The sequence below is a fragment of the Dioscorea cayenensis genome, unplaced genomic scaffold (assembly GCF_009730915.1).
Source record: "Dioscorea cayenensis subsp. rotundata cultivar TDr96_F1 unplaced genomic scaffold, TDr96_F1_v2_PseudoChromosome.rev07_lg8_w22 25.fasta BLBR01000223.1, whole genome shotgun sequence".
In the NCBI taxonomy this organism is placed as follows: domain Eukaryota; kingdom Viridiplantae; phylum Streptophyta; class Magnoliopsida; order Dioscoreales; family Dioscoreaceae; genus Dioscorea; species Dioscorea cayenensis.
This window is the reverse complement of record NW_024086614.1, coordinates 629-27043: the sequence shown is the minus strand read 5'-3', so window position 1 is coordinate 27043 and position 26415 is coordinate 629. Positions and strand designations below refer to the sequence as shown.

General features: G+C 34.8%; 5 protein-coding genes across 5 annotated transcripts; 3 read left to right on the top strand and 2 right to left on the bottom strand.

Moving 5' to 3' along the window:
- Nucleotides 1–177: 177 nt before the first annotated feature.
- On the top strand, nt 178–3956 carry LOC120253850 (hydroxycinnamoyltransferase-like). Its single transcript, XM_039262058.1, has 4 exons — nt 178–284; nt 384–432; nt 883–1315; nt 2859–3956. Exons 3-4 carry the CDS (start codon nt 905–907, stop codon nt 3780–3782), a joined length of 1335 nt encoding a protein of 444 aa, XP_039117992.1. The 5' UTR covers nt 178–284; nt 384–432; nt 883–904; the 3' UTR covers nt 3783–3956.
- Nucleotides 3957–10841: 6885 nt separating this feature from the next.
- On the top strand, nt 10842–11755 carry LOC120253853 (chaperone protein dnaJ 8, chloroplastic-like). The gene is made up of 3 exons (XM_039262061.1): nt 10842–11151; nt 11286–11354; nt 11465–11755. Exons 1-3 carry the CDS (start codon nt 10843–10845, stop codon nt 11648–11650), a joined length of 564 nt encoding a protein of 187 aa, XP_039117995.1. The 5' UTR covers nt 10842; the 3' UTR covers nt 11651–11755.
- A 298-nt stretch (nt 11756–12053) lies between these two features.
- LOC120253854 lies at nt 12054–14492 on the bottom strand. The gene is made up of 4 exons (XM_039262062.1): nt 13739–14492; nt 12857–12927; nt 12547–12730; nt 12054–12465 (listed from the first exon to the last, which is right to left on the bottom strand). The coding sequence occupies exons 1-4, from the start codon at nt 13871–13873 to the stop codon at nt 12307–12309; spliced, it is 549 nt and encodes a 182-aa protein (XP_039117996.1). The 5' UTR covers nt 13874–14492; the 3' UTR covers nt 12054–12306.
- Nucleotides 14493–16419: 1927 nt separating this feature from the next.
- LOC120253851 (pentatricopeptide repeat-containing protein At4g31850, chloroplastic) lies at nt 16420–20105 on the top strand. The gene is made up of 2 exons (XM_039262059.1): nt 16420–16525; nt 16796–20105. The coding sequence occupies exon 2, from the start codon at nt 16911–16913 to the stop codon at nt 19953–19955; it is 3045 nt and encodes a 1014-aa protein (XP_039117993.1). The 5' UTR covers nt 16420–16525; nt 16796–16910; the 3' UTR covers nt 19956–20105.
- Nucleotides 20106–21824: 1719 nt separating this feature from the next.
- On the bottom strand, nt 21825–25726 carry LOC120253852 (serine carboxypeptidase 24). Its single transcript, XM_039262060.1, has 9 exons — nt 25240–25726; nt 23630–23737; nt 23452–23547; nt 23273–23365; nt 23114–23199; nt 22618–23021; nt 22434–22529; nt 22239–22344; nt 21825–22143 (listed from the first exon to the last, which is right to left on the bottom strand). Exons 1-9 carry the CDS (start codon nt 25490–25492, stop codon nt 22000–22002), a joined length of 1386 nt encoding a protein of 461 aa, XP_039117994.1. The 5' UTR covers nt 25493–25726; the 3' UTR covers nt 21825–21999.
- Nucleotides 25727–26415: the final 689 nt, after the last annotated feature.

Below are 26415 nucleotides of genomic sequence, written 5' to 3'. Positions count from 1 at the left end.
CTTTAAACAAATCACAACGCTACGCCATTAAGTACAGCTGATAATTCAATAAAAAGGCAGTATGTTGGTTCTGGTCACCTCCTTACCAACTCCCGTGGAGTTCATCTCCGCCGTCCAATGTTCCACCGCATGCGTCTGATGCAATATGATGCCGCCACGTAGCACAAATGAGCGCTGACAGGGCAACAACTTCGTTTGTTTTCGCCGAAAGGGAAATTAGTATATATTCGGAGTTAGAGGACGATTTCCAACCAGCTCTCAACTAGAGCTATTTGTACCTTAAGGTTGTCTCGTTTCCCCTTTTTTTTGTGTTTTTTTTTTTAAATTCTAATTTCTCATTTTTCTTATCAAAATATTGTTTTTTTTTTTTTATAATTTCGCAGAGAAAACATTGGGAACGAGGAGGAAAGTCGGTGCTTTAAAACATTGAAGGTAAATTTCAGTCTGATTTTCTGAATTTCAATTTTGTCTTTCAATTTTAGGAAGACTTGTTCTAAAATGCGTTTCTACAAATGGATTGAACGTCAAAATTACATTTAAAAAATAAAAAATAAAAAAAGCCAAATAAAGCAACGACAAAGACACCTTGCATTATTATAATAGAAAAAATAATGGCATTGGTTTGTTATTTGTTTAGTGAGGACAATGTCAAGTGGTACGCATAAAGTAAAGTATAGTGTTTCCTCGGAAGTTAGCGTGTTAATACTGGGATTTTTTTTTTCATTATTTTATAAATTTTAAATTTAATTTTCAATTAATCAAATAAATTTTATTATTAAGTCATGTAAGAGAAGTATGTTGGACCTGCTCAAGAAACAAAGAAAGCCGGTAGTAGTGATTTGGTTTTTAAGTGAAAACGTTTTCCTGTTTTCCTGTTTTCAGTTTCCATTTCATCGGAGGAGAGATGGTGATTATCACGATTAGAGAGTCAACGATGGTGCAGCCGGCGAGAGAGACGCCGAGGCGGAGGCTATGGAACGCCAACGTGGATCTGGTGGTGCCGCGATTCCACACACCCAGCGTCTATTTCTACCGGCCGGATGGATCTGGGGACTACTTCGATGCGGGGAAAATGAAAGCGGCGTTGGCGGATGCGCTGGTTCCCTTCTATCCGATGGCCGGGAGATTAGGGCGTGATGAGGATGGACGGATCGAGATCGATTGCCAGGGCCAGGGAGTGCTTTTCGTTGATGCCGAGACGGAATCGAGGATCGATGATTTTGGGGATTTCGCCCCGACCATGGAGCTGAAGAAGCTGATCCCCGCCGTGGATTACTCCGGCGATATCTCCTCCTTCCCCCTTCTCGTCTTGCAGGTGATTTTTTATTTCTATTTTCATTTCATCCCCTTTTTTCTTTTTTGTTCCGTTTTGGTCCTTTTTGAGAATTTTATGGGGTTTTCTGCTTATATTTTCTCTGGAATCATCTTTGATTTGATGTTTTTGTTTTTGAGAATTAACTTTAATTTAAAAAAAATAATAATATGAATTTTATAAATAAAAATTTAGTGAAATTATGAGAAATTAAGGTCGCTTTCTGCAAATATATATATATGTATATATTTTTTTATTATTTGTGTTTTGGAGGGCAGTGAGTGACTCCAATGATTGAGCAGGCTCTAATTTTTAATATATTAGTTATAGAAATTTATTTATTTTATTCTGGCCCGATTTGTATTCATGTAAATATTTTATTTGATTTGTGAGTGGAAGAGTGTTAAAACAAATATATATATATATATATATATATTGTAATTTGTGTTAAAAATAGTATAAATTGTGTAATTTAGTTTGCACGAACCTTTGGTTACAAAATATGAAGGTGTTCTAGACAATAATTAGTTAATGAAACTTGGACATAAAAAAGACTGTTTATAATGGCGAATACTAAACGTGCTCTCTTCATGATTTCTTCACTCACCCAAACTTATTTTTATTTATTTATTTTTGAAAAAAATAAATGAAGCATATACATTAATAAAAATTATCGAATTAAGAAAATAAAGAATTATGGATTAGTTCACTGATAATTATTTGTGTTTGTAGTTAAGAAATTTTGAGTTTGAATCTCTCATGTTATAAATAATTTGATGCGCCTCCATATCCGTTTGTTAAACTTAGTTACAACTTGTACCAATATTTGATGTAATTTCAAATGCTTTTCATATAAGTTTGTTGTTTGGACTTTGGTTTCCTGTACTCGTAGTTCAAGGCTTATTACTTGTGAACATGACATTTAACCTCTTTTTATGAGCCATGATTTTATTAGGAATATTTACTTGGTAGTAAAATCGTGCTTGCCAACTTGTACCTTTCCACCGGCCGCTTTATAATAATAATAATAATAATAATAATAATAATAATAATTAGACATTTTTTTCTATTTCACATGAGAAATTTTAAAATTTTGTGAGAAGTTTTGAGACAATATCATATATAAAATAATATAATTAAATAAAAAATATTTTATATCTTAGATTTCAAAGATTTATGAATATTTATTACATAAATAATTAGATGTAATTAATGTTTTTTAATTATTAATATTATAAATAATATAAATAAACTTAATTGTTATTAAAAAAAATTAAAAATTTTCTCATAACGCTCTTTGGTAGATTATACATCTATTTTAATTATATGTATAAATTTTTTTTATAATATCTAAATAATTATAAAATATCGGTTGGTATGCATACATATCACTCCCACTGTCTCGCATGATTTATCAGTTTAAACTTTAAACTTTTTTGGTGTATTTGCGAACAAAATAATAAAGTTTTCCCAAGGTATTGACTGAAAAAAAAAATGTTTAAATGGACGGCCGGGATTAAGCCAGGTGTTGGTTTCTTATTCACAGGTGACGCACTTCAAGTGTGGTGGAGCCTCTTTGGGGGTGGGCATGCAGCACCACGCAGCTGATGGCGCGTCTGGGCTCCACTTCATCAACTCATGGTCCGACGTGGCACGCGGCCTCGGGATCAGCATTCCGCCCTTCATCGACCGCACCCTCCTCCGATCACGAGACCCACCTACACCCTCTTTCCCCCACATCGAGTACCAGCCGGCACCCTCCATGATGTCACCGCCTCCACACCCGGTATCCTCACCTCCGCCAAACCCACCGCCCAAAACCCAACTCCCATCCACCACAGACACCGCGGTGAACATCTTTAAAATCACCCGCGAACAACTCGACCTCCTAAAGTCAAAGTCACCCCCGGGCACACGCTTCAGCTCCTACTCCCTCCTCGCCGGACACGTGTGGCGTTGCGTGTGCATCGCACGTGACCTCCCCGGTGACCAACCCACCAAGATGTACATCGCCACCGACGGCCGTTCCCGTCTCTGTCCACCACTCCCACAAGGCTACTTCGGCAACGTCATCTTCACGGCGACACCTATAACCAACGCCGGTGATCTCATGGATGGTGGTATAATCACCGCAGCCAAGAAGATCAATGATTCCTTAGCTCGAATGGACGACCAGTATCTAAGATCAGCATTGGATTACCTGGAAATACAGCCGGACTTGGCGGCGCTGGTGAGGGGTGCGCATACCTTTCGGTGTCCGAACATTGGGTTGACTAGTTGGGTGAGGTTACCGATACACGACGCTGACTTCGGGTGGGGCCGGCCAATCTTTATGGGTCCTGGTGGGATCGCCTATGAAGGGTTGGCGTTTGTGATGCCGAGCCCAACTGACGATGGGAGCATGTCTTTGGCCATCTCTCTCCAGCCTGCACACATGCTGAGGTTTCAGAAGCTTATTTATGAGTTTTAGGGTTTGCATGGCTTTCTATGCAACGTCGAACTAATTTTTGGGTACGTCAAAACAAGTGATTAGTGAGGAATATATGCTTGTTTTTCTCACACTCTTTCCTTTTAATATACTTTGGGATGTAAGGTTGTTTGTCATAATTAATGAACTGTGAAAGTTTACACGTCTATATCGTTATGTATGTTTTGCCCCCTTCCTTTTTTTATTATTATTTTTTTATTTTTGGTGTGTTTTAAATGTGGATGAACTTTTGGTCATATTGGAATTGCTTAGTGCAGTGGAAAAGCAGGGGATCATTATTGTAGCAGTAATGTAGAACTACCGTAGTATACTTTATTATATTATTGTACACTTTTTCAAAACTAAGAATTACTCTCCACCACGCATCATATGTTGTCAGTGCCAGAGTTGGTGTAAGTTTGGCAGGCTGTCACTTTGCTACCTTTTCACGCTTCACTTACAAGAACATGAAAATGAAATGATTATGTCCAAGGTTTTACTTATATGCTAGATCAACAAACATGGATAAAATTAATCAAATGGTCAAATATATCCATAAACACAAATCACAATATTCGTGTATTTCATGATGTGTCTGTATGTGGTCTGTATGTGTCTAGAGTTATATATATATATATATATGTTTGAGTTGTTGTACCAACTTTGTTGATGTGACAATTAATAGGTAGAGAGGAGTTGGTGATTGACCATGAGAACTTGGGTCTATGAATGGCCTAAATGAGAGTTAATTTAGGACTAATTAAGTCTTTCCTTTGTATCTAACGTGCTCCTTTCAGTGATTCTTTCTAGTTTGCGTGTGTATGTGTATTTATAACCAGTGAGGAATATTGTGAATTGATAGATAATTAATTATTGTTTTGTGGATGACATTGTTTTTCATGTTTAATTTGATCAAATAACCAATTAATGTTGATGCTACATGCTAACTATGATTATGTATTTTCTAAGGATTGAACTCCAAATTATGTTTCATTATTTCAAGAAATATATTAATAATTAAATTATTTCTAAAATGTTAAAATTAATAAATATTTGTTATAAATTACTTTTTTTAAAGTTCAAACATATTTTTACCTATCATCCAAATATAATAAAATAACGTTCTTTACTTAAATTATCTACATAATATATTCTTCATTTACAAGACGGACAAACCACTATTAGAGAAATTTGTGGGAAAACTCCTAATTAATGAGGAGCACACTCAATCGTCACACTTTTTATATTGTGAGAGAATTAAACTCACTTTTCACCGCCATATGAAGTGAAAAGATAAAAGCGCTCTAGTATCTACAGATTGCAAACAATTTTTTTTTTAGAATATATATTTTATTATTATTAAAAGTGTAATATTAAATATTCAATCCTAATTTAAGTAATTATTGATTTTTTTTATTTTATTTTTATTTTTATTTTTCATGAATCTCATCGTGCATTTGACAAATTTATAATCCTTTAATGTTTTTCTTCTAACTTTTATATTGATTATAATATTAAAAACATGATTTCTGAGTCCAATCAGTCAATTTTATCACTCCAACCCAACATTAAAAAATAAAAAATAAAACTGAATACTCACTGATCTCCAATCAAACACGTCTATAAATGCCGTATTTTAAAATATAAACATTATTATGCAAGCATGATGTAATTAAAACACTAATCATGAGCACCTACAAGTGTTTTAGTCCTCCAAGCTTTCCTATATTACCTCAACTAGCCAGTGATCCTTCATTAATTGATGATCAAACTCTTTATCCAAAGAAAAGGTCCATTTATGGAAAAGGCCTTGGATAATGTCACCATACATTGACCATTTCAAAGATTGAATAATCAAAGGCAATGGTAAAATAATATTGAATGAATGTAATCATAATATTTTCCACAATGGATGGCATGCTTTGTTAGCTTTTGCCTTTTGACTATTTCTACTACAAGTGCTAGTTCAACACCTCAATTTTTCAATGGGCATGTGGACTTCTTTATTGACGTTTTGTGCATGTCGGCTAAGATTATTTTCCATGAATTGTTGTCCTTTTATATATGTTGATTATATTTAGTGCTTGCCATGTTTCTTTACGGAACTTATAGATCAATGGGGATATGTGTGTATATATATAGACTTCTTTCATTGGTGTAATTACATATATACCCCCACATGAAACTCATATTTATGTATATATATCCTTTATAAAAAAATATTTATGAATACATTCCAAGTCATATTTGTTGCAGTTAAAATTTTTTTAACAATGTCTGTTGTTTCTTTGATTAGTTTAGTTCTTGATGCTAAATAGAATAGATTAGACTGAAAGATTTATGTGTGACTAATAAATATTGATTGGAGTTCCTGAATCATCCTACCAATTCAAGTGATTCTGAGGAGATGATAACTAGTTAGGGAGCTAGTGTGCTTTGTGTGTTATTTTATGTTTTTTTTCCTTTAGGCCGGCTTCTCAATATATGTATTTGTTGTTTCTATGTTTTGTCTAATTGTCAAGTAGTTTGTTGTTGTTGATATATTTTAGTGGTCAGTTGTCCACTCCTGGTGGCTTTTTTTTTGTGTTTTTTTTTCTTCGATTTATTTGTCTTTCTAGATTAAATAAATTTTTTTATTAATAAATGTGGTTTATTTATTATTATAAAATAATATTAAATAGACAAATCAAGAAAAAAAAATAGAGTATGCATGTACACATATTAAATTTTAGTCCAACTATTTTACAAAATTAACAATTGACATATTTTTTAGTATGATGAATAATTAATTATGATCAAATTTGTACATCCTAATGGATGGCAAAGTCTCATAATAATAGTATATGCATAAATATCAATATTTTGTAGGAGCATTAGTGTAAATATTATTTTGACGGGGATATACATAATTATATGAAGTTTTTAAAGGTATATATGTGAATTTTACTTTTATTAATAATCATCGACATTAAACTTTGATTGAAAATGAAACAAATCTTTCCATAAGGTATGTTAGATTCTGCTTGTCCTTTGTTTTTGTTATGGATAATCATCCTTAATTTTTATGGTGTGTTCTTCATCCCAACCCACTCAATTTAAATAGTTTTTAAAATATATATGATAATAGTTAAGTACTGCAAAATATATGACATCTTAATCCTCTTCTTTTGCTCACTAATTAATTACTTATCTTATAATCAGAGAATGAAAGGGCAAATCACTTATGATGCTTGAGCTGTATGATTCCCTCAATTGGTCCAAGGCTTCAGAGCATTGGATTATTTCAGGGGACCACACTATTATTTGTGTGTGTATATATAACTACTAACCTATTAAGGCTTGTAAATGTAGTGATTCACCATTAGTCAAAACAAGCACACATGTTATGAAACATTTGAAAAGCACTTGGAAAAATTGATTGAAAGATCATAAATAAATTTCATTCCATCAACACTCTCATATTTGTTTTTGAAAATAAATAAATAAATAAATCATATTTTATTGAAGAAAAAAAATACAAAAAACAAGATCAAGATCAAGATTCCAGGGAGATAAAAAGCTAACAAATTAAGTTAGAGCAAAACACAACAAAAGAGACGGAGAGGCAAAACATTCATCATAAATGAAATGATAAAAATAACAAATCATGATCATACCAGGATTGCACAAAAATATTAAAATAACTTTATTATTATTGAATTTATAGTACAAACACAAAATTGCCCTTACCTAGCACGATTTTATGGTTGGTGCCGGCTTACGATCCACTTATTTTTTTTTTTCCTTCAATTATATGAGTCTATTTATCTTAAATATTATTTTGTATTTTGATAAAATAAGAAAAAGGTAATTAAAACTTAAAATTATATTAATGTCTATAAACTCGAGTAAACTTAAAATTATTTATAAAAGATAGAATATGTTTAAAACTAATTTTATTAAATAGGTTTTAAATAAGGTGAGTAGAAAGAAATTTAGGGCCCATATCCTAAGCTGGGCTAAGCATCTCCAGTAGGTGTGCCATGCTGGCCCAAACGGGAACAGTCCTTAGCATGCTCTGGCCTTGTCATGTTTGCTAGGCACATGCTGTCTAATCACTTGAATCCATACTAATTTATCAAAATATTTTAAATATAAACACATTGTAACTAAAATAGGAATTAAAAAAGTAATCCAAGAGAAAAATAAGTAAAAAACATGTATCAAACTTGAACCAAACCTGGGATGGGCTGGTGATCCATGACTGAAGTGGGCTGTGGGCCCAGCCAAGCTAGGCCCACGGTAACTGAAAGGCCTTTCAGCTCAGTGGGAGAGCCTGCTAACTAAAAACCATTAAGTTGGGTTTTCACGTTTTATTTCTTTATTTTTATTTTTATTTTATAATCTCATGTAAAATATCTTAATTTGTCCTACGCTTCAGTTATAATTTAGTTATAATTTAAAATAAGAATATATTAAAAGAATAAACCACTATTTTATTGAATTGAAACTAGTACAGATACAAGACAAATCAAACGTATGAATGTGGAAACAAACAATCAAAAACATAAAAGAAAACATAGAACAAACAAAAACATGACAAAAAATACTTGAAACAATGCTCTCTAGTCAGAGAAGTTCTTACCATGGTGTACAAGACAATTTACATGCTGAAAGACATGCCTAGAACTTGTGTGTCAAGATCTTACTTGTCGCATGTGGAAGACATTAAAATAGGATGTTTTTCTTTACAGCTCAGCCAAGTGCTCCAACTTATGTCTTTTACTTACAGAAGCTGCAAACACCCAAAAGAGAAACATGTGACTAATTTTCCCAATAACTGATACACAAGATATTCTTTTAGAATTGAAAATGTAATTGATTTTTGTAAGCCAAATAAGCCACCAAATTGCTTTAGCTAAAAGATCTTAAAAAGGTTTTGTTTGAAGAGTTTAGTCAATAAATTCAGTTACCCCAAAGGCCTTCCAAAGATTGTAGAGTTTGGAATTGCCTAAGGATCAAGGCAAAGTGTTGCCAAATGTACATTGCAAAGGGACGGTTAATGAAAAGACGGCTCATAGTAGAGAGCTTAGCTTGTTGCATTTCCTAGAGAGCTTGTTGTCTCAAGCAATCCAATTGAAATCAATAAGGAAATCGTAGAATGAGCAGTAAGGTGAATTTTTCATTAGGTGTTAGGTTCCAAATTCAATTGTCCTGGTCTCGGTGAGGTTTGGGACGTGATTTGATTGCATATTTTAGATAAAATGCAATCGTTGTGTTATGTTTTTTTGCTAAGAAAAGTAGAATGGTGGTGGCCAAAGATTCTTTGGCACTAGGCCTAGTTACCAATTATTTTACTAGAACAGAGTAGAGGTGTCATCTCCAATCAATGATTAGATACATGTCTTGAAAGCATCTAAACATCTATAGAGCAATAGATACCTTACTAACGGACAATTTTCTATTTTTATTAATAGTGATGTAGATTTTAAGTTGGTATTTCGTTGAAATAGTTAAATTAGATTATTTGGGATCTACCCAAGAAATTTCCACGCATAGTCTTTCACCTTATTAAAGATCTCCAAATTAAGAATCCCTCATTCCCGCGTGCTCTGAGGTCTCTACATCAATGTGTGTTTCTCATATTTTTTTTTTTAATATTATTTAATTTTTTTAAATTTTTTTAAAAAAATAGTTTTAGATCAATTGGTATTTGGTCACTTGAGTAAGATGTTCATTTCGGGGAAGACCCGAGATCGAACCTCATATCTTACGTAAGGTGAGGACACATGGGTCGGCGTTGAGCCTTGCTCCCTATATGTGCACGTCCCTGGGTTCTGGTACTTGTCATCTTTCTTAAAAAAATTTTTTTTTAAAAAAATATTAAAAAATTGTTTGCACGTGTAAGATTGTAGATGGATGATGACACACAAATCAAAAAAGCAATTGTATTTTGTCAGCTGTGCACTAACATCAGAAAATGAGAGGCCATAGGGACCTGACAGACCAGGCCAGGTCTTGTTTCTCAAAACGTGGAAATGCTCTCCTTCATCCTCTTTTTCTGGAACCTATTCCTTTTAAAATTCTAAAAATCATATTAAATTTATATTATACTTTAATTAAATATTAATTAAACCAAAAACTAAAACAAAATTTTATCTCAACTCATCTCAATCCAATCCTCACTATTATTTTAAACTCCAATAATATATTATACATATCATTTATTAAAATGTCGAACGAGGTACATAGTGGGGTCCGCAAAAAGAGGAAAATTTCAAAATGTTTTTTTGGTGCCATCGTTGACGTGTCCCAATGTCCCTTTCATGTAATTATGATTGATATTCTCACACCTTCTTATTCATTTCAGTCATTTGTATATATTTGAATATTTCCTTTATCATTATTATTACTAGTATTACGTATCATGAGTTATTTTTAATAAATATGTATATAACCTATCAATTTTTTTGAAGCGACACTAATAGAAATTGTAAGTTAATTCACTAATAACTAGTGGTGATAATGATTGAGAAGTCTCGAATTTGAACTTTTTAAATTATAATTTTAATTTAATTTCATGTAAAAATTATGTGAGAATATCTTTTGTATCTCTTCTGAAGTTGCATGATGGGGTGCATTTTCATATCCGTTTGTCATTTATTTTGTTATCTATAAATTTTATTAAAAAAAAACACTAATTACAACTCATGAATTTTGCTTTTAAAAAATAAAATTAAATACCAACACTCACGCGCCCACATATATATATATATATATATATATATATATATATATATATATACATTGAAGCATGTGGGAATTAATAAAAATAAAAATAATAATAAAATAATAAATGAAATAAAAACGAGTGGATTAGAAGGAAACATGGGTGGAAGCATCAAACAAAAGAAAGGCAAAAGAGTGGATAAGAAAGAACACGCATGTTTTCGTCCACAAGCTGGCCACGTCAGCCATGCATGTAAATAGATAAGACCACCGCATCTTACTATTTTGTAGGATCACCGACTCCATATCATTCATTCATTTCTTTCTCCCTATATATATATATATATATATATATATGTATATACTTGACCAAATCCTAAAGAAAGGCACTCCTCATCTACTTCTTCTTCTCTTAATGGCAGCTGCAGTGGGATTAATGCTTGGTTCCGTGGTCTCTTCTTCATCTTCTTCTACTTCTTCATCATCATCTTCTTCTTCTTCTTCAAATTGGTCTGTGAGGAGAAGGGGAAATTCAAAGAGGACAAGTGTTTTGGTACGTTGTGTTGCTTCTGGGAGCCATAGCAGTGAGTATAAGACTCTGAGAATTCAACCAGGTGCTTCAGAGATGGAGGTCAAGAAAGCCTTTCGCCAGCTTGCCTTGCAGGTATGTATGATCTTTTTTTATTTTATTATTATTTTTTTCTATGAATTGAAGTAATATTATGTTGTTTATTAATAGTACTCTCAATTGTTTGGAAGATGTTTAATTAATGTGTTGATTTCTTGATTTGGTTGCAGTATCATCCAGATGTGTGCAAAGGGAGCAACTGTGGAGTTCAGTTTCACAGAATAAATGAAGCTTATGATGTTAGTATTAATCACAAGTTCACAATCTTTTGTTTGGTTATCTTATTGGGAATTCTGAATGAGAGATTGAATGTATATGTGTGTGTGTTTGTCTGTGAATATGTTTGCAGATTGTGATGAAGAGTTTGAGGGAGACAGAAGAAGAAGAGGAAGCAGAACAGAACTCATGGTGTCATGAAGATGATGATCAAATGAGAGGGATGTATGACTCCAGTTGGGATTTGTGGGAAGAGTGGATGGGATGGGAAGGTGCTGGCATTCTGGACTACACTTCTCATATCAACCCTTACGTTTAATAATTTAATTTATTGTGTAATTAAATACAATGAGAATATGATGAGAAAACATCTTATGTTTGTATGTATGATTGTAAATACAACCAGTACATTTCTGTTGAGTCACGGAATGCCTCATATTGAAATCAAATCTTCAATCTGAAAGTAAATATATGTCTTCTTTCATGCACAAGGAAACCATACATCAGTTTCAGAAAATTTCTGCCCTGCAACTTCAGTCTAGTATCAGTAAATCCATTCTTTCATTCTCAGTTGTGAACATGGACAACAGAATCATACCTTCAATTCAGAAAATTTGTATGAATATTTTTATTGTATTGCAGGAATAAAATAAGTTTTCTTTGTCTATGTACATACAATCCAGAAATCTCTCTATGTTCAGTAAATGAACACTATTTGCCGGTTGATAAAAAATCCATGCTTCAATTCAGAACATTTTCACCTGACAATCTCTTAAGGGTGAACAATGAAAACCTTCTTTCATTCTAAATTTAACATGAGAACAACCAAATTCTGCAGTTTCTATGGAGTTTCAATGTATTAACATGAAATATATTAAATTTTCCTTTGACTATACACAGCACAAACACACAACATTAGGGAGAAATCCAAGAGGGTGATACACTGATACATGATCGACGGACCGATCACAAACTTCAAACCCTCAAAGCTACTTGATCTTGCCAAGAAATTTTCCTTTTACCAACACGATTTCCGCTAGTTCCTACATCTCTGCAGATGGAAAGTTTCAGCTCATTGGCAATCGCCTTTGGGTGCTCTTGTTCCATCTGAAGCTCCTCCATTTCTTCCCCATTCTGTCATTCAAAATCAACATGTTTGTGAGAAAACAATATAATTTATTTGTAAATCATTAACAAGAGGACTCATGCCATTACCGGGAGGAAAGCCTGGTTTAAATCTAGAACTGCAGAAATGTTTGGAGCTTCCATAACTCGGTATTTCCGATCTTTTGACTGAACTTCAGCTTGAAGTGCCGCATTAGGCAAGGATTTTTGAGACTGTTTCTTCAGTCTATATGATGAGTTTGTTGATAATCTCTTGTACTTTCTCCGCAAAAATCTGAAATAATGAAATTGATCATTAATCATTCTGCTGTGAAATTCAATCAAGTCCATCCAAGAAACACAGAGAGCATGAAATGCAAGACCAGGAAATAACTATGTTGAATCTTAGAAGAAATAGTACTTGACTTCAGCAGAGAGCCTGAGTTTCTTTTCCTGTGCTTTCTGTAATCTGTTCTTCTTTGCTTCAATCTCCTACAGTGTATATAGTTCACAAATTTTTGAGAAATAATAAGCAAAATCAGTAATTAATAACTAAAATTATTAAAAAGAAACCTTTATTGTAAAGACATTGAGAAGATTGCCTATGTTTCTCATTAAAATAAGGAGAAATGCTCATAGAGTTCAGAAAACCTCAACCATAAACCAAACTCATTGAAGATCATAAACATTTTAAGCAATAGTGGAAATCAAGAAGCCCTGAGAAGAAGAATTCACAATCTAGAGCAAATGATAGGCAAAAGTAATTCATAAATTAAATAATTAGAAAGAAACCTTTATGTAAAAAGATATACATGCTAACCTTAGAAAAAGTTGCATATAGTACCCTTTTATCTAAACCAGACTCATTGAAGATCACAAACCAAAAAAACAATATCAGGTATCAAGAATGAAAATTCACAATATTGAACAAATAATAAGCAAAATCAGCAATTCATAACTATTAAAATAGTAGTTAAGGAACATTCATAGTAAAAAGTTTGAGATGCTATAACTTATCAAAAAAATAAAAAACCTGACAATATTTTCCTTCACATCATAAACAAAACAAATTGAAGATCACAAACAAAGAAAAAGGAGTAGAAATCAAGAAACCCCAGATCCACAAAACCATAGATCCTAAAACACAACAACAACAACAACAAGAAGCTTAAAAAGCATAAATTTCTCAACTTTAGGCAAAAGGAACATAGAAAAACCAGATCTAAACAAAGAAAACAATCAACAGAGCAACAGATCTAAAAAAGGCCAGATCTTGAAAAACAAAGAGAGAAAAAGCTGTCACCTTTAGCAAATCCTCATAATCCAGCAAGAGTCCATGGTACTTGTTCCTTGCTCTTGCCTCCATACCACCATGGGAAGCAGCAGCAGCAGCAAATGGAGGAGAAACCTCCATCCCAACCTTCCTCACCTTCTTCATAGCTCCAAAGCAATCTCAAACAACTAAGAAGAAGAAGAAGAAGAACAAGAACAAGAACAAGAAGAACAAGAAGAAGAGCAAGGGAGCAGAAAAAGGAGAGCTAAGGGTCCATAAAGATGTAGATGGAGAGAGAGAGAGAGAAATAAAAGTGGGGTGGGTAGAGAGAGAGGGTTTTTTCTCTCTCTGTCTCTGTGAAATGTGGATGTGTTGATGAGGAGTCAGACCAAGAGACCAACAAAAACAACCAACATAACAAACACATACAAAGAACCACCCATGTAAATTCATGGTGTATGAACAGGAGGATGGATGCAGGCCCTTGGGCTCAAGATAGAGAGAGATAGAGAGAGATAGAAAGAGAAAGAGAAAGAAAAAAAAAAAAAAAGGCCTTTTCTTGCTTTGTGTTTGTTGTCCATCCCAACCTCCCTTGATGGTTGCAGAGGGGCATTTCTGGAATTGGTCACAGTGCTTGCAAGATAGCCTCCACCTCTTCCCTCCTTTGTTTTGGTCCACTTGTGCCATTCTCTCAACTCCAACCAAACTTTGTGTGTAGAGATAGAAAAAAAGATAGAGCTTTAATTATTTGCTCTCTCTCTCTCTCTCTCTCTTGTTTCTTGGCTGTTGTTTCTTCTCTTGCTTGCTGCTATTGGCAAGTATTAATATACCATCTACATGATTGTGAAAAGACTGAAATACCCCCTAGATGTGCCTTTTCCCATTCTTCCATTGTGTAAACTTGTCACCATCTGTTGCTGTTGAGTTACATTGTCTAGCTGTGACATGCACAGATGTTAGAGAGAGAGAGACAAACAGGGTTCTGCAGATAGGGGTATTTTGGGAATAGGATATTGCCTGGAAGTTTAGAATCAGATTCCCTTTCAGACTGCTTTTTTAGAGCTTTATCATTGGATTGGATTGAAGGAAAAGCTGGTTCTGTTTTTTCCCCAGGTTTTTTTTTCTTTTTCCAGTAATGATTTATTGTTTTTACTATTTGATTGTTCTGTTCTTTCAAAATGTTCCTTTTTACAAGGATAATTTATTGTTGATGATCAGAAATAATAAGGTTTTTCAAGTCTGGTAATTTTATTTTTATTTTTTTCTCTAGAACATCTCATCATGTGTCTTAGGTATGGTAAAATTGATATGATTTGCAAACTCTAATCACTGCCAGAAGCCTAGAACCATTAGAACCTCATATAAAATAAAGTAATATTCATTTATACATTTTAAGATTCTATAAAATATATTAAAAAAAAATTGTTTGTTTAAATTAATATCAAAATATTTTATTTACTTTGATATACCTTGGGATGTCCCCACCTTGTCATGCTATGTGCTGTCCTTTTTACTTATAAATTATAGAGTTAATAACACATTATCAATGATTAATTGTCTTATATTACTAATTTAATGAATTTATAACATACATTTATTTTTAGTCAACAAAAACCCACTTTAACTAACAATTTTAACAAGAAAATGAGTTATTGAGATCGTGGCCAGAGTTGCAAAAGGAAAAATCCACCTTATGCTATAGTAGCAGTAAAATATGTAATTGAAAATCAAAGGTGGTCACCACTTTTGAAGGGGTAGCTTAAGTATAATTTAGATGGGTTTCATTTACATCCTAGTTACAAAGTGAGTATTGGAGCCGTCTCGGTGATCATCTTTATTGGTGGTTATATAGCTACTTTCAATTGTTTGTTCTCCCCAACCGAAGTGAAAGCTATCGCATTGAAGGAAGTTTTAAGTTGATTGAAAGCAAGCAATCATTTAAATATTGTGTTAGAGATGGATGGGCAAATTGTGGTACGTAATATTTTGCAGGATTAACCAAACATATCTGCTTTGGGAGTAGGGGTATAAATGAGCCACGCTACTCATGAAATCTACTCGAGATCGGGCCTATCTATCGTCGACTCGATTCGATTTTTTTCACGAAGCCAGTCGAAATTGCTCGCTTACATCGACGGTCGAGTTCGAGTCTAAAATATCTCACTGCAGGACTATGAGACTAAACGAGCTTTTATATATAAAATATTAAATTATTTATATATAAATTACAAAAAATACATAATTATATAAACTATATTAAATTACAAAAATACTTTTGTATACAAGCTAATCGAGCTTAAACGAGCTGAGCTCGAGCACAAAAAAAATGGCTTGAACGAGCTTAAGCCAAGCTCGAGCCTTCAAATACTATACTCGAGCCGAGCTTGAGCCTGGTGATACTCGATTCGGCTCGTTTGGGAATGCATATTACAGAATGCAAGTTTTTGTTAATGTAGTGCCTTTCTTTTCTCTAAAACATGTTAGGAGAAAGTCCAACCGAGTTAGTGCGATTGTTTCCTATATTTAGTAGTTCTTCTATTTGCGCCTTCCCACCTTCTCAGTTGGCAGAAGTTTTACTCAATGATGTTATGGTTATTAATTAAGGAAATTAACTTTTTTCTATTAAAAAAAAACAATTTAAAAAATAAAATAAATAAATAAAATCCAACTTGAGTGATCAATGTATGAGCGCAGAGCTACCTAATCCACTCGAGAGCCGTCCAATGGCCCCTCGCAAGCTCAATACTTCACTGAATTCGCTATCCATGGCCCCTGGAATCCCTCTGCTTCTCACCCCCTCCTCATCAACATCATCAGGTGAGCAAATTGCAAGCAATTCTTATCCGTTCCTTCTCTGAATTGTAGAAAAAGTTGGAGCCAAAGAAGTAGATTCCGCGTTGAATTTATCTTCATGGGTTTCAATGCCATAGAGCTCTGTTCTCCAAATATTTGCTGTTTTAATCACACTTGTTTTGAAAACAATGTCAAAATTGTGTCTTTGTGTGATTTGGCCGCGCTTAGAAGCAGAAATGTTGGAAATTTAGTGGTTTTTGATGTTGATTTTGCGTCTTATCGTCGAACATGTAGAAAAATTCATCTTGGTTCATGCCGGGTTGCTCGAAGGTATGTGAATGGTAGAGGTTCCAATGAGCTATGGAGGAGTGGGTTGAGTTCTGAGAATGTAGTTGAGGTGCTTGAGAGTATGCCTGACCCAGAGCAGGCTCTTGATTTCTTCGAAACCATTGCAAAGCAATCAAAGATCATACACACAACTGAATCCTTCAACTACATGCTTGAATTCTTGAGGAAACATGGTAGAGTTGGAGACATGGTTCATGTGTTTGATTTAATGCAGAAGCAGATTGTGAAGAGGAGTGCTGCCACCTTCTTGACGATTTTTAAAGGCCTCGGTGTTCAGGGAGGCCTGCGAAGTGCTCCTTTTGCTCTTTCAAGAATGAGCAAAGAGGGCTTTGTGTTGAATGCGTTCTCGTACAATGGTTTGATACATTTCCTATTGCAGTCTGGTTTTGCCCGAGAGGCCTTGGAGGTTTACAAGAGAATGGTGTCAGAAGGGATTACGCCTAGTTTGAAGACCTACTCAGCTCTCATGGTGGCACTGGGGAGGAAGAGGGATGTTGAAACTGTGATGAGTCTCTTGAGTGAGATGGAGGCGTTGGGGTTGAAGCCAAATGTTTATACCTTCACCATTTGCATTAGGGCGCTTGGGCAGACTGGGAAGATCGATGAAGCTTATGGACTTTTGCATAGAATGGAGGAAGAAGGGTGCCGGCCGGATGTGGTTACCTATACGGTACTTATAGAAGTTCTTTGCGAAGCTGGGAGGCTTGAGAAGGCCAGGGAATTGTTTGTGAGGATGAAGTCTAGTGATCAGAGGCCAGACAGGGTGACTTATATTACATTGTTGGACAAGTTTGGTGATGCTGGAGATTTGGCATCTTTGTGGGAGTTTTGGAAGGAGATGCAAGCAGATGGTTACGATGCAGATGTTGTTGTTTATACAACCATCATAAATGCTTTGTGCAAAGAAGGGAAAATTGATGAAGCAGCCGAATTCTTGGATGCGATGGGCAGAAAGAATATATGTCCAAATCAGCACACTTACAACACATTCATTGGTGGTCTTCTCAGAGTAAATAGACTCCAAGAAGCTCAAGAGCTTTTCAACAAAATGGATGACCATGGTCCAAAACCCACTGCTTATACTTACATCCTTTTCATTGACTACTACAGTAAGACCGGAGAAATTGAGAAAGCCCTTCAGACATTTGAGAATATGAAGAGAAAGGGGGTTGTTCCTGATATTATTGCTTGTAATGCATGTTTGTATGGTCTTGCCGAGTCAGGCAGGCTTGCAGAGGCAAAAGATGTCTTCTATGAACTGAGAGCTACTGGCCTTACTCCAGATGCTATCACCTATAATATGATGATCAAATGCTATAACAAGGCTGGGAAGGCTGATGAAGCTATCAAGATGTTCTCTGAAATGATAGCACGTGGATGTGATCCGGATGCAATTACTGTCAACTCTTTGATTGACACACTCTACAAAGCAGGTAGGGAGGATGAAGCTTGGCGTATGTTTCAAAGTATGAAGGCAATGAATCTTGAGCCCACTGTTGTGACATACAACACACTCTTGGCTGGTTTAGGAAACGAAGGTAAAGTTCAAGAGGCGATGGAGTTGTTTCGTGAAATGGGTAGTCATGGTTGCCCTCCAAATACCATTACATACAACACACTCTTGGATTGTCTATGCAAAAATGGTGATGTTTGTGTGGCATTAAACTTGCTCAATGAGATGGAACAAAAGAGTTGCACCCCTGATCTTCTATCATACAACACTATCATGCATGGTTTAGTTACAGATGATAGAATAGATGAAGCATTGTTGCTCTTTCATCATATGAGCAAACTTTTTGCGCCTGATTTCATAACTTTGTGCACTCTGCTCCCCGCTATTGTGAAAAGCAATCTTCTGGAGGATGCTTTGCAGATCACTCAACAGTATACTCTCTTGCCTGATGCCCAAGCAGATAGGTCTTCTTGGGAAGCTCTCATGGAGGGGATCTTGAAGGAAGCCGGACTTGAACAGTCATTTGAATTTGCTGAGAGAATTGCCACCAGTGGTGTTTGCTGGAAGGACTTCTTATTGTTCCCTCTCATTAAGTTTCTTTGCAAGCAGAAGGAAGCTCTTAGTGCTTATGAACTATTCAAGAAGTTCAAGAAACATGGAATTTCACCAACAGTGGAAGTATACAACTCTCTTATTGACTGTCTTCTTGAAGGGCACTTCACTGATATGGCTCAAGGACTTTTTGAGGAGATGAAAAATATAGGCTGCACTCCTAATGTCTTTACCTACAATTCACTCTTAGATGCTCATGGCAAGTCTAAGAGACTGAAAGAAATGCTAGGGCTGTATGAAGAGATGCTCTCTAGGAATTGCAAAGCAAACCAGATAACGTGCAACATTATCATATCTGGCCTTGTGAAGTCCCAAATGTTAGATCAGGCTATTGAGTTCTATTATGATCTAATAAGCAGAGATTTCTCCCCTACTCCTTGTACTTACGGACCTCTTATTGATGGCCTCTTGAAATCAAGAAGAATGGATGAAGCAGAAAAACTTTTTGAAGAGATGGTGGATTGCGGATGTAAACCAAACTGTGCCATCTACAATATTCTTCTAAATGGTTATGGGAAAGCTGGTGACGTGGAACAGGTTTGTCAATTGTTTGAAAGGATGCTTAGGGAGGGGATCAAACCGGATGTGAGGTCTTATACTATTCTTATAAATACTCTTTGCGTTGTCGGCCGAGCAGAAGATGCTTTTCGCTATTTTGAGGAATTGGTTGTGACTGGACTAGAACCTGACTTGATCACATATAATTTTATGATAAATGGCCTTGGGAAATCTCAGAGAGTAGATAAAGCTATGTTGCTCTTTAATGAAATGCAAAGAAAAGGAGTTTTACCTGACTTGTATACTTATAATTCACTGATTCTCCACCTTGGGCAAGCGGGGATGGTTGACGAGGCTGGGAAGATGTATAAAGAACTCCAACTTAGAGGTATTGAGCCAAATGTTTTTACTTATAATGCATTGATTCGCGGTCACAGCATTGTGGGTGAGACTGATGAAGCTTTTGCTATTTTTAAGAAGATGATGTCTGGGGGATGCAACCCCAATACAGGAACATTCGCACAGCTTCCTAATCAATCATGATCATGTAGAATTTGTGCATAAATATTAACCTTTTTGTACATTACAATTTTGTTCATGTAAAGGCAACTTCTGACTATTCCCTGTGGTTGCAGTGACTTCACTGATAAAATTATTAAGCTTTTAAATGCTGCTATTGCAGTTTCAAGATCATATTTACTTCTATGCCTACTGTGTTTATACATCTTGTTAAATTTTTCAATGTTTCTTTTGATTTTGTGAAACAGATTTGAATTGCTCCTACCTTGTGATAATCTGAATAGTTTGAATACCTCATATATTGTGATAATCCAACCCAATTCAGATTTAGGATTTTGTATTGGGGGATGAACTAAATACTGCTCCATCAAATGAGAGAAAGATCCTATATTCATGTGTGACTTGGACTTAAACATATGAGACGCTTTTTATCCTGCAAAAGCAAGAGACTTGGCCGGGACATTACACACACATACATTAATTATGAAAATGGTTTCTTGGTAATATAATAATATTTGTTTCCTGCTAGACTGAAAGATGAACTGTTTTCACCTATATGTTCATAAAATTTTATTGGAACATTTCCTCTCTCCCAGAAACAATCTGTGTTCCTATCTCTAAGTATCATTTTGATATTTTTTCGATACCACGTATGGCCTGCATTTTGCTTTACAGTAGTATCTAAATGCATAACCTTGTCCCTATAAACATAATGTATGTTGTTCCAGTTCCATCATGTAATTTTCCAGGGAAAAAGAAGCTGCTTTTTACTGATTGGTGGACCTTAAGATGAGCTAGCTACTTCAGTCTACATATTCCACTTGGTGAAGATTTATGAACTTTGCTGCTAGTTCAAGAATCTTTGCAGAAAAGAATCTCTTCTGACATTCAAACTTTAGGAAAAAGACCAGCATAAAACAATTACTGTGTTACTGAACAAGGTTGGTCAATTTAAATCAGAGTTAATTAAACATGCTGATAGAAGCAGAGAATCATTGGTCCTGCCATGAAGACTTTGGTGTGAAGTTGGGCTAAACATCTGCAATGAATTCGATCATCTGGTATGAATGTTCTTTTATTTCACACAATTTTTTCCTGCAGTTATTTTACTTTCTTTATCCGCAAATGACCAAAATGAATCAGAAACGATTAATGTCCTTTTATTTATTCCGATATTCACAATGCTATGCCGATTGTCATATCAATTTAATTGTCTTATTATTTGTTATTCTCATCGAAATATTCCTGCTGAGTCTGTTTACCTGCTTGTGATGGATCTGCAACAAGCACGGGGCTCAGGGATTTAAAAGCAATCTCATGATTCAGTAATTCTTGTGGTTTATCCCCGGAAAATTTAACGCTAAACGTGAGCAAATCTGACGGTGATATCAAAGTTTCAGCTGCTTATCATGGACTTACGTGCTGTTCTTTTACAGCATTTTCAGTGTCATTAACCCAAATAACTGACAGTGATCTATGAACTGAAGTTTGTATTTCATGTACATTAATATCAAACAATTGTATGTTGTTGTGACACTGTCTCTGTCAATAGAAGAATTTTTACATATTACATGAATGATATCACTTGTTTCCCCATTTCTTTAAGATGTACCTAGCAAATTTTGTGCATATTTAATTTCAATATTTTTAGAAAAAAAAATAATATAAACAATTATTAGTAATTATTGAACATGTTGATGACTTTCAACCATGGAGCATGCTCCCACTAAAAGCCCACTATTCATGGCTTCCTCAACTCCACTTGTAAAGCACTGTCACCAAGTGCAATTGTAGCTTTCTTCCACTTCCAAAAGCACTATTATTGATGCATGAAGCATTCAACAGAAACATATACATATAAACGCAATGTAGAAACTGTAAACACTTTTTAATTTTCCACCAGCTTTTACTGCATGTTGAATGGATTAATGGAAACACAATGAATGATTTGATTTAAATTGCATGCCCCATGAATTTTATGGGGATTCTTGAGTTTCAATGAATGTCTCAGAAGATAAAATCCAACCCAAATTTAACACTCTGGAATTCTAAATCTCAATCCATTTCTTCAAGATTTGGGCAGTGGTTTATCAGCCAAGAAGGATTTGAACAACATGAATGCTCTTCTTGGCTGAATCAATGGAACTTCATGCCCTGCTCCTCTCACTGATGCAAATGTCACTCCTTCATACACTTCAGTCCATCCTCCAACCTGTTCATAAACATCAACATGCACCAAAATCAGCACAAATCATTCAGAAATTTTAATCTGTTTCTTATATAGATTTTACCGGTTTTTACAAGTACCTGTCTGCCTGCGTACCATGGATACCAAGGAATTTTTACTGTCAGATTGAGATGTCCAATTGAGAACCTTGTGGCAGTAACAGGAACAACCGAATCCGTGTCGCCGCTATGATCCATCAATCAAATTCAATCAATTATTTTTTCATCTTCAAGTTCAGAAATACAGCAATGTGTATCAGTTTTTGTTTAGCTCACCTGAATACCCAAATTCGAAGTCCAGCAGTAATTAATTCCTTGTATGTTGGAAGCATAGAGAATTCTGAGTCTGTCCATGCCTTGATTAGCAAATCACTGCAGGATTCCAATCAAAGTTCAGTGACACACACACACACACACACGCACACTGTAAGCATGTTGAGTTTAGATTAAAGCTAGAGACCTGCAAGCAGTCCATTTGTATGGAATTCCGGTGATATTTGCATGCATTGCCTTCTGAACCTCTGGCCGATTATAGTACTTCTCCGCATAGTTCTCTGTGCAAGGATCATAACCATAGGACCTCCGGCGAATGAGTGTGTTCTTCAGCCTCATTGACCGGTTATTACTAGAGTTTGCAGCAGCAATGCAAGATGGTGTGTAAATGCTATACTGATCAATGTCACCGAACTCATGATTCATTGCATAATTTATGGCATGATCACATTCTTTCGAGTTTTTCGTGTTCTTGAAGTTGCATGAAGAAAGGATGGATTTATAAGTCTTGTCTGAAATCATCGAGTGTGTCCACCAGTAAGAAACAGTGCCGATGTTGTCATAGTAATTATCTATTACAGCATTGCCAACCTGATGAAACAAACATATATTTAGTGTGTGTGTATATACTCATGTTATAATTAACTGATACAAGAAATCTTCAAATCAAATAATGTACTCACTAGGAAGCCCTTGAGATTGATGAATGGATGAGAAAGACCTTTGTTGTATTCATGTATTTTCTTTGCTAATTGAGGGACATAGTGACCTTTAGAGATGAAATCATAAATTAATTACACAATAAATCACACTAAATGAAAGTAGATAGGATAAGAGAATACCAGCATAGCTTTCTCCTGCAATGTAGAAATCTCTATACTTGTATTGAGGGAACCTCATCATCCATTGAATCATGAAAGTTAGAGAATCCTGAGCTGAGCCATGAAATTACAGCAGAAAAAAATGTGTTAGTTTTTATTTTAGTGAATTAATACTGTAAGAGTCTTGTTACTAATTTTACCGGTTTGTTCGTCTCCGGAATTCTTGAGATCAGAGCTTGTGTTTGTGTATGAGAATCCAACTCCTGCTGGTGATTCAAGAAACAATAGATTTGCTTCTGTGTGCATATAAAAACAGATTAAATAAATGAGTTCCTAGTAATTATTAAGAGAAAGATTAAGATGATAATTAATAATAACCTTTGTTCCATGAGTATTTGTTCAGATAAAGAACAGAACCAGTCTTGTTGATTCTAAAAGGTCCAATTTCTTCTGATGCTCCATAAGCCACTGATGAGCAACCAGGACCTGATTCAGAGAATTTGAACAAATAATTTAATGATATATTTATCATTATATGTTAAAAAATAAGTTAGCATCTTCTTCTTTTTTTTTTATCTTCTATAAATAATACCAGTTAACTACTGTACTTTTTATCTGTTAACTTTTATAAAAACAAAAAGAAAGAAATGCAAAGCTTTTGAAGATTCATGGAAGATGGCAATGGCGCATGCAATTAAAATAAAAGAAAAGAAAAGAAAAGATAGATCATAGATGATAAAACAAATGCAGAAAACTCACAAGTCACATAGGAACAAGTCAAAACACAGAACAAAAGGAACAAAAGGAACAAAAGGAACAAAGATAGGAAGAAGGAGCACTCATTCCAGTGCTCAGCATTGTGCACAGAGCTTCATAGGACAAAGGAGAAAAAAAAGTAGGCATGAAAAGGCTTGTGAACCAAAAGTAACACTGCACTTGTGTTGTTTGTTTGCTCAAGTTTTGCTGGCAACTCTGATTATCATGTCAAAAACACTCCATTGTCTACAAAACAATTGTTCAATGCCTGCCACACTCTTTGGCATAGCAGTTGCAGAAGAATAAAATTCTCTACTCTCACATGAACTTTGTCATCCTCTTTTCTTACAAATCAGTGGGGGACCATGCTTAATATATATATGAAAATGTTGATGAAATTGTTGGCAAGTCTGAATTAATCTTGATATGTAGAAGTTGATCACATCACTGATTTTGAGATTCAAAAGTTGAAGCTAAATAAAATAAGCAGAAAAATATAAGTTGGATCTTTTGTACCTAATTTTGCAGGGAATAATAATCTGGTCACATGATCCACTGCCATGTTGTGCAGCAGTGTCTAAAGTGTAACCAAAAAGGCTTAATTCTTTTTGCATATGCCCCCTTGAATAACACAACCTCATTTATGTAATTACGAAGCTTTCTGGGGGTTGCATAGGAAAGAAAAACAGTTTAATAAAAGATATAAAATAAAAAGTGGGAAAAAAACTTTTTTTAGCTTTTGAATCCTTTGTGGAATGCGAAGCATCATCCACTTTGTCTGCCTCCCACTCTGCCACGCTGGCATGACACGTGGCAACTCATTCTAATGTATTTATTATGCTAGTTATTGTGAACCTGCTCATCATTTTGGCATCAATTAGTCCTTAAAAACCAGATTTATTTTAAAAAAAAAATAATGGAAACCATCAACCATTATTTTCCCCCCATTTTTCAATAAAAATAAATAATATTTTTTTAAAAAAAAACTTCATGAACAGTGACATCCACTTCTCTTTCTCATCATGCACACACATTACCTATATACTACAGTGGTCACAATATTGTCTCTCCATGATATGAAAGAAAAAAACAAAGAAAAAAAAGCAGTGAAAGTCCATATGATGAACTTATATAAATATTAATTAAATACTTAACATGACTATAAATATTAATTAAAGAACAATTAATTAATCATAAGAATGAGAAAGAGAGAGAGATAGAGAGAGACTAACCTCCATTGAGCCAGAGAACTAATGGCTTCTCAGAAGAATGAGAAACAGCCTCAGTGAGCCAATAGAAGAGATCTCTTCCATGCTTCTTGTTCACAGTGACATAGCCTGAAAACTGTGAAAATGACACCTCCGGCTGGCCGGGAAGTGCCGTTATACGGTCGAAGACTTGTCGGTCCACCGCCGTGTTTTCACCGGTGATATAAACAACAAGGTTGAGAAAAGATAACAGAAAAACTCTCTTTTGGCCTTCCATTGCACTGAACTTTTCACTCACAGTAGTACTATCAAACACAATGGCACTTTGAAGTGAAGAGATTTATATGCATTACTTTTTGGGATGAACTAGTAGTTAATGAGAATGGTTGGCTTGTCTAGCTACAATGGCATTAACTCTAGTTTCAGAACTGAACTTGAAACAAGCTCCATAAATGCATGCCTTTCTCTCTCTGTCTATAAAGAGTGGTCCTAAATCCTAATGAAGGAGAGCTAGCACTCTCACCACCTCCACCTCTCTTATATCAATGTCTTCAACAAAGGAGAGGTGCTTTTCATTTCTCTTAAAAGCATTTACTTTTTATCTCTCTCTCTCTCTCTCTCTTTCTTTCACTCTCACTGTCTCACACTCTCTCAAGTCAAAGCCCTTCCTAGAAACACAAATGGAGAGTTTTGTCCCCTCTTAATCTATGTATACTGTATACATATATAGTTTAACAGTGACTTTAAATATGGGGCCCTTACTTGTGAACAATTTTAGAGAGAGTAACCCTTGTCTTCTTCCAAGGAGGAGATAAGATTGGAAGGCATCGTCATAGAGGACACCACCTTTTCTTTTAAAATATACAGTGGTTTCCTTGGCTAGTTGTCAACTGCCTTAAATAGAAACTAAAGCATATGAGGAAAATTAATGTCTTCATCTAAATGATAGAATCTTTCCTATAAAATATTTGTGCCTATTTGTTAAGTTTATGTCTTCTTCGGGTTAACTCATTCATCACCCCTACTTATCCATAAATTGTTTCATGCAAACTCATGTTGATTATAGTCTTGGACTCTGATTAAGTTTTTTTATTCCTTAATGTTATTCTCTTTCTTTCTATGGTGCTATCTTTTCTAGATTGCACTTGCTCCACTATTCACTCTTGTTCTTATTCTTGATTAAAAAAACACATTGATTAA